Source organism: Anopheles marshallii, chromosome 3, assembly GCF_943734725.1.
Source record: "Anopheles marshallii chromosome 3, idAnoMarsDA_429_01, whole genome shotgun sequence".
NCBI classification, from domain to species: Eukaryota; Metazoa; Arthropoda; class Insecta; order Diptera; family Culicidae; genus Anopheles; species Anopheles marshallii.
The window spans coordinates 59,812,064-59,824,166 of NC_071327.1; the positions used below are offsets into that span (position 1 = coordinate 59,812,064).

At 46.4% G+C, this 12,103-nt stretch overlaps 1 protein-coding gene across 1 annotated transcript in view; it reads right to left on the reverse strand.

Moving 5' to 3' along the window:
* Window positions 1–1,193: 1,193 nt before the first annotated feature.
* LOC128711593 (WD repeat-containing protein 47) overlaps window positions 1,194–12,103 on the reverse strand; it is a 45,112-nt gene continuing 34,202 nt past the window's right edge. Inside the window, exons 6-9 of the mRNA XM_053806474.1 lie at window positions 4,369–4,529; window positions 1,995–2,391; window positions 1,707–1,930; window positions 1,194–1,419 (exon numbers count right to left, since the gene is read on the reverse strand). Coding sequence (XP_053662449.1) covers window positions 1,194–1,419; window positions 1,707–1,930; window positions 1,995–2,391; window positions 4,369–4,529 — 1,008 coding nt within the window. The remainder of the gene's footprint in view (window positions 1,420–1,706; window positions 1,931–1,994; window positions 2,392–4,368; window positions 4,530–12,103) is intronic.

Consider the following 12,103-nt stretch of genomic DNA (forward strand, 5'->3'; position numbering starts at 1 on the left):
AAACAGAACTAATAAGATAATGTTAAAAGTAAATTAAAGAAAAAATAGATTAAACGTAAAGTAAGTAGCGAAAGGAAAACCGTAAAGTAGCGAAGAGAAATATCAAACCAAACAAAACTACGCCAACCACCCAAAGTAGCCAATCTTCGTGTTGCGCCTGATTTTGTCAAATTTGTTTCTCTCGTATCTTAAGCCACACTCCAAATCATTTCGTTCAGTATGAGAACGTTAATCTATTGTGATGCTATGATGAAGAAATATCACCAGAAATTGGTATATGAAGAGACTATTTCAACTATAACCAAACCACTCTCTGTTTTTCTGATACTAATAACGCCTGTCTTGCTTCTTGCTGCTAAATCCTTGTTTTTACGTCCCTTTTTTTCCTGTCACGCCTCTCTATTTTAATGATTTCCCTATCATTGCTACAATATCGTTAGATTCCGTTCACTTATGTCATATTGCATAAATACACTAGCTTTCCCCTTTTTTGTCCTCCGGCGGCTACACACAAAGCAATATTGGTGGTGGTAGATTTTTACACACAAACACACACTGGGGATGCACTGGGACATGAAGGGGTCAAAAGGGGGTGGATAAGGTTGGGGGATGCAGATGTTTGTGTGTTTGATGCGGTTGCGGTTGCTGCAAAGTTAGTCTTGGTTGACTCATTCTGTCTTGTCTTTTAAGCAGCATTTTGGCGATGAGCCTTAAAAACGGAGGTCCTTTATCTCTGCAACTTGTTTCCCATTAGATGCTACAATATATAATACACAAAAATAACATACACCGGTGACTTGTTGTATGGGGAGGCGCGTATGCGATGCCACGCACTCGCATGATACTGCCTCACACCAACCATACACGAACGAACAAAATGAACAAAAAAAAAAACGAAAAGAAAATGCTAATCGTGCAGCGCGGTAATGGTGGGCCGCAGTGCACACCACGGAGCCGTGCAGGTTAGACGAGCATAAACGTATGAACAAACGAAAGAAGAAGTAAACGAATGCTAAACAAAACAAATCCTCTACAGATAACATAACAAGTGTGCGCCCACTTCCTCCGCTTTGTTTCACCCGGCGGTTGGTGGCGCAATTCGTGCACTGGGAGGGTGGTGATGGTTTCCATCAATTCGACGCCTTTTCGCTACAGCTTTTTTTGCTGGTTGCGGGTCGTGGTTCATTGGCGATCTAGATCGGTGGCAGCGCCCACAGGGTGGCCGTCTTGTCCGCCGAGGTGGAGAGAAACGAGAAATCGACCGGATGCCAGCGGCCCGATATCACCTTGTCCGTGTGCTGGGCGACGACCACCGACGGTAATGGCATCGTGAGATCGCCTTGCAGGTCGGTCAGGACGAGCTTGTTGTCGTAACCGGCGGTTAGCAGATAGTACGCGGAGGGTGAAAATCGAATCGATCTAAAATGAAATGGAAGTAAAACCAGCTCAGTTAGTTATTGTGTTTGATGGTGAGTTTCGTCATTTTACCGATACAATGACCCCCCCCTCCGATGAAGGTCAAAATTTATAAATAACGATTTGGTAACGCTTTAGTAACGCTTGGGCGCTTTAGTGATGGAAAACGGCCTCTGTTGTAGACCTTGCCAAGCTACGCGCCACCTTTTGCATCCGTACGAAAGGGTTTCCAATGTGTTATTTAACTTTCTGATTTAAAAGCTCACTGTTGATGATCATTTTTCACCTACCTAACGTCAGCGGAATGAGGTTTAAAGCATTGAATCGGCCGATTGCCCCGGATGTCGTACAGTACGCAGGAGCTATCTTCGTGTCCCGACACCAGCAACCGTCCGGAGGGGTCGACACAAACCGCTGCCACCGGAGAACCCTGCCGAGAGCCCGGTGACGTGGCGGGGGTAACCATGTTGACACAACCGCGCGTACGCAGATCCCAGAACCGAACGGTCTTATCCTACAAAATAGACACGCGAAAATTAGTACACAGTGCCATCGATGTGTATTTCATCCCCACTCACCTGCGAGCCGGAAACAAACATTACACCGCCCCAGTTGTACAACGATAGTACATGGCCACCGTGCCCACTGAGCGCCTGGAACGGGGTGGACGTTTCGCAGTCCGTGACGTAGATCTTGCAATCGCCCGCACCGCCACTGATCAGCAGGCTCGATTTGTTCGAACTATCCTCGAGAAAGCACAGATCGCGCACCGTACCATCGTGCATCGTCAGCTCCATCTCCTGGCCCTCGAGCTGCTTCTGCGACTCGTTGAACCGCATCAGCTTTACGGTTTTGTCGTTCGAGCCGGTCGCTATGAGATCACCGGCCGGTGACCACGCCATACAGTAGATCGATCCCTTGTGGTGCTTCGTTCGCTTGAACAGTACGGTCGGTTGGTACGTGCTGTGGTCTTCCCTGTGGATGGCACAAAGGGAGGTGAGTATTATGATAAGGGATGTACATTAGAATGCTGTCTTTTCAGAGCATATGAGGAGATATACAGTCAGCATTTAGCACGCCAAGTAAAGTTTGCTCATAAGTTACATACTCCATAAAACCTGAGAATCAATTTATATTTTAAGTCCAGTATTCGCAACACAATTTGTTAAAACTTAACAAGTGTATTATTCACTAGACAAACATAGGTTTTCCAACTTCAAACATCTGCCATTGTTATACATTGAAATCTTTAGTTCAAGAAAATTTTGGCATCTTTTTACCCACTGTTTCTGCTATTTTAATGTCGAATTATTCTTGGTAAAACGTCTTGGCATCGCATACTCAGTGTTTTTCCAGGACACCAAATTGAAGTTTCCTTTCATAATTTCATCGCAAAAGAAGAACTCTTTTTCGAAGATCTGCATGTATATCTACCGATTGAAAAAGGTCGAATTAAATAATGCTTCTCTAAAGCGTAGTTTAGCTAACTCATTAGTCTGGCAGCTTTAATACTGCACACATCCGATCCGATTAATCATTTCAACTGCTATGTCTTAGTAAATATGCTTTAAACCTATGCATGTATCTACCTCTACTCGGAACATCGAACATTTATCATCCAACTAATGCATGAGTTCGAATGTATTAATTATTGCTGCTAACGGTCGAAAATCCAATAAAATTAATCGTTTACCATTAGAAACCAACAACTTTTATCACTCCGATCGAATTCGATCGATCGATGGTTGTTTCTTCTATCGCGATTTAAGCGGTACCGCTTAATGAAGGCTAAATATGAATCATTCACCTTGCAATCGAATCACACACACAAAAACCGGCCTTAACTCCCCAACATTGTATTGCAGTCGGAGTCATTTAAACCGGCTTCAGCTGGTTCCCTTTTTTCACTCCAGCAAAAACAACAACAACAACAACAAACCAGTGCATCTTGTCTTGGGGATCACAAATCCACACAAGCTTCAAGGCACGCAGCGTCATCCTATCGCAAGTAAAGCTGTAAAAGCCGCCGCAACCGCAGATACTCATAAAAGCCAAGTGTAAAACAAGAAACGAAAACACAAAAAAGGGAAAACTCATCCATTTCCGCTCACCAGCTAGTTTCACATCTTTTGCTGCGTGCAGAGAACGAAAGAAGAAGAAAGAGGGTGTTGTACGGGGCAGGCCACACGAAACGAAAACACACGTTGATTATTGTATGATGCGAAAGTCATTCAAGACGATAACGAGAGCGAGAGAGAGAGATGTGTGCGTGTGAGTGGTACCGAGTAGGAAAAAATAAACGATCGCGAACGAAAACTAGTGCAAATGGTACGATGGGATCACTAGAATGTGTCTGATGCTACGCCGCGTGTGGTTCAACGAAAACAAATGCGTCCCCCTACTGTCTTAGTAGTACACGCTACAAGACGAAGCGCCCAGATCACGACGCTTTTCCGTCTGCACCCGCGAATGAAGCAGTTGCGTTGCGGTTCGGTGTGATTGGTGCAAATCGCATGCAATGCACCGATGACGCGTAAGCCAAAAGATGCCAAATTCACAGCCGCATACGAACGTACACGCAAATTGGATGCGTGAGAGGATCATTGACTTATGTCTCTGTATGTGTGTGTGTGTGGGCATGCTGCGAAGAATTTGATAACGCTTCTCCACCACCCCTGCACGGTGATATGCGACCAATCGGCCGTGTCTGTGTGCGTGTGTGATGCAATGCGAGAGACGGTGCATTAACCATGCGTGCCGAAATGGCGGATGAGGTTTCGGTGACGGGATAATAATGTTGCGAAGCTGGTGGTTGGTACGTACGAAACCGCACCGCCTTTCACAAGCTGATGAATACCGGAGCGCTTTTCGAGTGAATAATAATGGTGCGTATGAGTCTACGAGTAAATAAAAAAAGACATTATTTAAACGTTAGTTCACTCGAATTCTTACCTTATCTCCGATAGCGACGGATATTCGCAGATTCGGAACGTCTTCGAGTTGGACCCGACCGCGTATATGCGCCCATTCGGATGGAACTCCGCACATCGTACCGCCTGCACATCCTCCAGCGTCGTTACCGCCACAAATCGTGGCCGATTTTGGTCCGATTGCTACAATGAAACGAAAATGGGAAAGGAAAAGTAACGTCAGTCAACAACATACATCATGTCCAAAGGATCCAGGCGTCCAGTAACGCTTGTTGGCGGTGGAACCATGCAAACACAGAAGCTCACGGCAAACCCATCATGATCGATAAGTGACCCATTACGATCCCGAATGGAAGGATACCGTACCGAGCGCGTACAGGCTGGGAAAAGTTTAATGTTTAACACGCTGTGGCGTTTGATTGCGCGATGTTGGTGAAAACACGGTGTTTACCTCCCGGGTGTGGACACGATTTTTACCTGTCCGGTTAACGATCGGGCAGTTTGCTGTTACAACCCGGTAACAACCCCCTGGGTTTGGACCTGCACTACTGTACTAGCGGGCCGCTTACTGGAACAACTTGCTTTCACGAAACGACGTAAATGCGCAAAGGGGCACGAAGTTGTTCATAATTGCACACCGGCGCGCTGTTTTGCATCCGTGAGAAGGTCAGGCTACCGGACCCATGGCCGCTCTTGTTGCAACAAGCAGCACTGTTTTCCACCGTTGATCATCATGTTGACCGTGCGGCGTGTGGAATGATATGAGTGCAGTACTTTCGGTCGTAAAACCACTGCCCAACGGGAAGGAGGCAAGATTAGGCAGCACTTGCTGCATTCCATCAAACAATCGGGAGATGACTGCAACCGTAATCCCACAACAGCGGGGAGGAACTTCTTGTTGACATTACCGGGGGTATTGTGAGAAGAGAAAGTATCGCCCGATAGATCCACCCTCTCGATCGGATTCCAACGTCCCAACACACACTGCTCGGATCTCGGAGATCCGGCTTGGGTGCAAAAAGAAGAAAAAAAGGAGTTTCACTTTAAATCGATTATTATTATTTAATGCTCGGTACGGTACCGGTCGTAAAGTTCCGTAACATGCGGGACTGCGCAGCAGCGGTGGTCATTGCGAGAAGCATTCTCCGAACGGGATGCTGCTGTTCCATGGAAGGAAAATCCACTTTCCCTTCGGAACATCGTGCCGAGACGACCTGTCACAAGGTGCGCGATCTCGTGAGCGATCCTCGGATGAGTGGCGTAGTTGCAAGCAGTCTCATTAGTCCAGCCCCGACCTATCGTCGGTAATTGACGTTCCGTCCGTCCTCGGGTAGAAATGAAGAAGAGCATTTTTCTTATCCCACCCCCATCTTTCATCTAATTGAAGCAGTGCTGCGTATCAGTTGTGGCCCCTGCCTGCTGCCGGGGTTATTAACCAACCAAAACTTCACAACTTTACCGATTCCTGCAACGCTCAATATCACTATTATGTAGCAGCCGACTGGTCGGAACGATCGAAAAGCGACCACATATCATAATGGGCCTCTTAATACCCGCCGGGGTCATTGCGTTCCCGGCACGATCGGTGGTCATCGGCATCGTTTTTCCGTTTTATCGGTGAAACGCCACACCAAACAGGCCACAGACCCAAACGGTGACCCAGGAGCGAGGGGGGTGGGGGAGAGGGGAGGAAGAAAATGGCGTATTTTCCGCGCCTTTTTTTCATTGCCAAAAGTGTGCACACCCGTACACAATCATCGTAATTCGCTCGCAAATACCCGGGAGAAAGTCGCCTTGTTTCGTCGCGATCGTCCGTCAGTTTTGAACTTTTCTTCTTCCGCGTCACGTTGGCGCTTTCCTTTCCCGTGGTCGGGGTGGTTGGTGAAAAACAAAAAGACGGCGGCCAATAAAATGGAAACGGCGGGCATTGGGCAAAGTGTACCGGCGTACGGTGCAACAAGATCATGATTTGATGATGACGATGCCGCCTGATGCCTGTCAAACGTGGTATGCACCACCCTGCTGGTCTGCCGCGCGCTGGAAGGATGCAGTGGCAGTGGCGCAACAATTTTGTAATTAAAATCGCGCCAGCTCTTAAGGCGCGCGTGTATGGCGATGGCAATTTTGCAAAGAAAGTGAAATGATTACGGCCGCGGAGTGCTTCACAGAAGGGTTGCTCGGTGACGCAGAGAAGAAGTAACAAAAAAAAAAAAACGCACACACCACGCCCTTCGATCTGGAAATGAGCTTATTGAGTAATAAAAGTGCATTCGCGTCGGATGCACTTTACGTGTGGTCGAATGATTTGTACAGGGCACGCTTCTGCTGCGCGGCGCGTGTGTTATTTGCTAATCTTTAACCAACAACCACCGGGAAAGTGTGATCAAACGAGTGCTCGGGACCGATCGTCGTCATCTCGTTTCGGGATATGGCGCACTTTCCACCTGAATGCACACACACACACAGCATAGCACAATTCACTGTCAGTGGCGAATCGGATCCGCGCTGGTCATTTACTTTTCAACACGTCCAATTATCGTGTTCTGCAATGGTTTAAATCGAGCGAACGTACGATGACGGTGTGTGACGATGCCGGGCGACACGCGGTAATGTGGCAATAGGGGCGAAATTTTTGCTGAAACCCCTTCCCTCTGTAAACCAACATCATGGCTGCCATTTATTCCCATTATTGCAAATTCTCTTTTTCACTGTTGGGCTTGCGGTTTTTGTCTTCTGTTTGCTAATCCTCGCACCCATAATCGAAGGGATCGTTGTCTTTAATTCGCGATATTAGTGATTAACTTGTGGCAGACAGCCGGCAAGGGGAGAATTACGCTGGCGTTACATGACCGAGCCGTCAATTCAAGTTGTTCCGGTTTTGTGCAATTCGGCAGCTGGTGGAAATTGGCGAATCATGCCAAGAAAAACAATTACAAAGAAACCAATTGGCCTAAAATTTCGCTTAAACATTAGATTAGGAATTCGAAGGAAAATGATGCGTAACGGGAAGGGGTAAGGCAGGGGAGCAACTTTTCTTTTTCAAGCGAAAAATTGTTCCCTTTCGGGTGGAATGGCAAATTAACAATGTCCATTTACTATACAACAAGGTGTATATAGCTCATTTTTAATTCAAAGCCGCAAATTTACAATTTTAATTTTTAAAAAATACTGACATTTTCCCGCTACTAGTCTTTTGCATCCCCATCTGGGAACACACATTTCTCAGCCCAACAGATTCATAATAATCTGATAATCTAATCTAATTTCACCAATTCTAACTACCTTGGCAAATTTATACACTCCATCCCAAAAGCATTCTTATTCGCGATAAGCGGCTCGTGGCCGGAGATGAATCTAATTTCCCGTGGAATTTTTTCTCTCTCGTTCTCTTAACCTTTAGCCACTAATTTCATCTCATTACTTCCGCACCCGGGCATAGGTTGTTTTGCACCTGTGCACCTGGCATGGCAGAGTGTTTAATATTGCCGGATTTAGCTAATTTTCGACACCTTCCATCGGTAATCGTTGGCAAAGTTAACCATTTAATTCCGCTCGTAGCCAAAAGCTGAAGGAGCCAACCAAACCTGCTGCCGGCTCCGACCATCACGGACAACAAATGGCCAATGATAACTCGACTTTACTTCTCCCCCCCCCCCCCACCAAGGGGGGTGATTCAACTCCATGTTGCATAATTTATCAGCATGAGCAGTTAAAGTCATTCAGACCGATCAGTACGTATGATAAGACGCTGAAACATTTCAAACCTATACCATATTTGGGGGTTTTTCTTTTTTTTTTGGTTCACTTTTCCACTTGCAACAGATCATATGAAAGGTGCAGCGATACGGCGAGTACGAAGATAATTGCGCCAAAAACCGTGTGCAATTGTTTTCATGGTCCTCCGGCCACACCGTTCGGAACCGATTCCGTTGCAATTGGAACGTTTCGTAACAATTTCACTTGCTCGTGTTTATCGGGTCGAGCGGGAAGATTTTCGAACCCGGAAGTCTGCCGTGCTCTGGGGCATCTTCTTCCATTGCACAAGAGAAGAAGAAGAAGAAAACAACAACAACACGAACAATTAAAAGTGAGCAAATTTTTTGGCGATCACCATTATTCGAGGGTGTACTCAATATCTCTCTTTCTCTCTTTAGTTGGCAATGTTCCACTCGCAAAACAGGCACTTGAGTACGATCAATTACACTCATCCATTCTTATGCTGGTGTCTATATATCTTCCAGAGTTCCCGATTCGGAGAGGGACGAAGAGGTTGATTGATCGCAAATAGATCTCCAAACGCTAATAAGCTCACACTGAGGAGGATGATTTAACTGCTGGACAACACACATCGATGTGACGTTAGCTTGACATATCGCCCCATTGCGTAATATGCGCAACCATCCTCCACGTCACGGGAGTACACGCTCGATGCCGCTTATATTTCCATTTCATGCTACGAATAAACCCTACTAACGGCGGTACGGAACGCCAAAAAAAAAGGGAATCCAAAAAGAGGTGTAAAAATAGACGCATTTTTCCAGCCCATTTCCACGCGATGACGAATAAGGGGGCCGATGCGAAGCGATCCGTGTGGTAAATCCAATTGTGCCAGGAGAGGGCATTGAATCGAAATTGAATACCATTAAGCAGCAACAAAAAAAAAAACCTCTAAATGGCCCACAGAAGTGGGTCACCGACCAACCGGGTCATGTACCGAGGGTGCACTCTGTCTCTCTATCTCTCTCACACACACTGGTTCCTCTTGCGCAATGGGTCGGCAATCGGTACCTAAACACCGCCGAAGCGGGTTTGTTGGGCAGGGCCATAGTTAGGCCGGCATTCATTCACCGATACCGATGCCCCGTTGTCCAGTGGTTCGCGATGGTGCTTATGAAGTTGTTATTATGCTCCGTCTAACCAAGCTTTACTTCGATCGCAAGGGTCTCTCGCCCTTTCTTCTTCCATTGTACGGTTCATGCAAAGGTTCCGCCCGCTTCGAAGGGGTTTTTCGAGGTGAATACACCGCTGCTGGTGCTTCTCTCGGTCATGACCACAAGGCTACGGAGGGTAAGGAAGTACAGTTAAATTGCAGCAGACAGCATCAACAGCAGGCGCAAGAACAGTAGGCACGACACAGAGTGCAAGGGTTAGTAGATCGAAGAACTCATATTTTACTGAAGATTTAGATCCAACAACCAAGTCCAAGTCCTCACCAATTGGAATAGGAAATCGCAATGTGGGAAAGAGGTACCTAATGAACCTATTCCGACAGTTCATTAGGATGCAACCTAGTTCCGTTCTTCCATCTCGACCATCTGCTGCAGCTGGACGATGGGAGAATTTCCGACCTTCAACCCAGACGGACCATCTCATCGAACCCTTCGCACCGATTCGAACAAGCAAAGGAGAAAAATTAAACATACTGAAAGATTATTTCGCCCAGACATCGTCTCGCAACGGTCGATTCCCCCCCAGGTAGGGGAGAAACATCATTAACAAACACGGTTCAAAGTTAGGACAGACAAAACAAGGAGAAGATTGGACGGCTGATTGTAGTAATGCCAGTATAGTAAAGCCAAAGCTCTATTGCCACAAACTACAACAACCCCACCCCTTCCCCCCTTATCCACCCCAAAAAACGAGTCAAAATGAGGAAATGCGTCGCGCACGGTTTAAACACAGCGTGTAGTAGCCGATGGCCTGCCGACAGCAAAACCGGGTCATACGCGTACAATCACAGACCATCATCAACCTCGTTGGTGGCGGGCATCCACCCCCCCCCCTCCCCCTCCCCCCTTTTACGACATAAGCTTCACCTGGTGAAAAGTTGGTCATATTGGTTGAATTAGCTGTATATTGATAACACCAAAGAGGGATGCAATTGTGTACGATTAACACGTTTACCCCCCCTGGCAGCAAGAAAAAAAAAGCACAAATACAATTCATCGGACAAAAGAAAGGAAAGTTGCTAGTCGATCATGACCGAACATTTGGAACGGCTATTTGGAAAACTGTGCCCGGGCAAACGCTTGGATTCGGGTAGCTCGTTATTGTGACGTTTGCGAAGGGGGAAAAACGAAAAATATTCAATCTGCTGCATATCCACCCGAAGGTGTGGACTAGTGGTGCACGGGATGCTAATTTAATATCCAAACGGTCAATACCCAGCACCGGCATGGCTTCATTAATAATGGATGAAGGCCTGGCGCTCATAACTTCATTAGCGTCCGATTAGGTCCGTATCGATCACAGCATTTGATGGTTGATCGCTTTATGTAAGGGTGGTTTTTTTTTGCACCGTGCTACTGCAGTACTCCCTAGCCTTGAACCGCCACAAAGATGGACCATCGGCACCACACCATGCCGGTAAGCTTCGTGTTATTTTATTTAAAAAAAAGTGAAACTTTCAGCGTAGCGCGTTCGAGGATGTTGGATCGTAACAAGCCCCACTGCACGGCATGCACCAATTCTTCCGAACCTCGCGCGTCGCGGTAACGAGTGACCACATTACCATACGATCTACCACGATGACAATGCACCGTACCGGCGAAGGGAAGGTCCAGTGTTTTGGGGTCTCCTGCGGCACGCCGCACGGTACATTAAATTGCGAACCGATGTAAACCCACCGATAACGACACCGAAAATGGATGGAGAGGAAACCCTTCGGTGCCATAAAGACATTTCCATAATTCTAATGGTCTCAAAGCTAAACCAACCGAACCGGAGTGTGGATCCCGCATTTGAATGTGCGGCCGGTGTAGCTCTCGCCTGTCGATGCATTTGCCCATACTGCCACATGTAAAGGCCGAAAAGCCATTCAAGCTGCGATCCAAAGTTTTATGTGGTGAGTTTCCCTTTTTTATGTTTTTTTTTTTGGCCAATGCAAACTAATGAGGGGGGCTTTTGCTCTACCCGTTGATGGGGGTGTAGTTTTATTCGTCGGGATATGGTTTTTGGCTTAAATTAAAACCTTTACACGCAGGAAAAATTCGCATGTGTGCACTCCTGACCCTGTTCGAACGTCCACCAGAGCAGCACAGCAGTAAGGAGTTACCATTGTGCGAAAAATTTTATAGAGGAAAACTCATTTTTAATCTATTTTGGACCCAACAAAAACCCCACAATTTATCTCCTTTTTTAATGTGTCTATAATTTCCCCCTCGATTGACCTTTTGCGGAAAGGGAAAACGCGTTTTCTTTTGCGGGTTTTCCCATTCACAAAAAGGGGAAATTTTTTTTCCATGCATAAAAGGGATGAGAAATGGTTTTGCAAATGGCGAAGGCACAATCGACGATAAGCGGATGTCGAGATTCATCATCTTTTCGTTTTTCCATTGCGTAGATATAAATGCCATCAATTTTGTGGCAGCAATTTGCATGCAAAAATGTGTGAATTAATCGGTTTGGCGATAAATGCTTAATTCCTAGTACTAGCTTTGGAGCGCTTAGTATGTGCTGCTAATTAACGTAACGGACAGCTAAATTACCACTCGACTTCCAGTAAGCTGCGCATCCGGCGTTATACAACCATGTGAAGTCCGAACGCTGTGACACAGAAAACACGATCACGATGAGCCGTCACCGTCACGATCGTGGCACAAATTCATTTGTTTGCATTTGTCCATTCTTGGCCGGGTGAGAAGTGAGCAAAGCACACGGAGCTTAATGGAAAAAAATTGATGTGTTGTCCGACAAAATTAAAGAAAAACCGACCAAATAATATAAAAGTCCCAATTTTAAACCCCCAATAGCTGGCA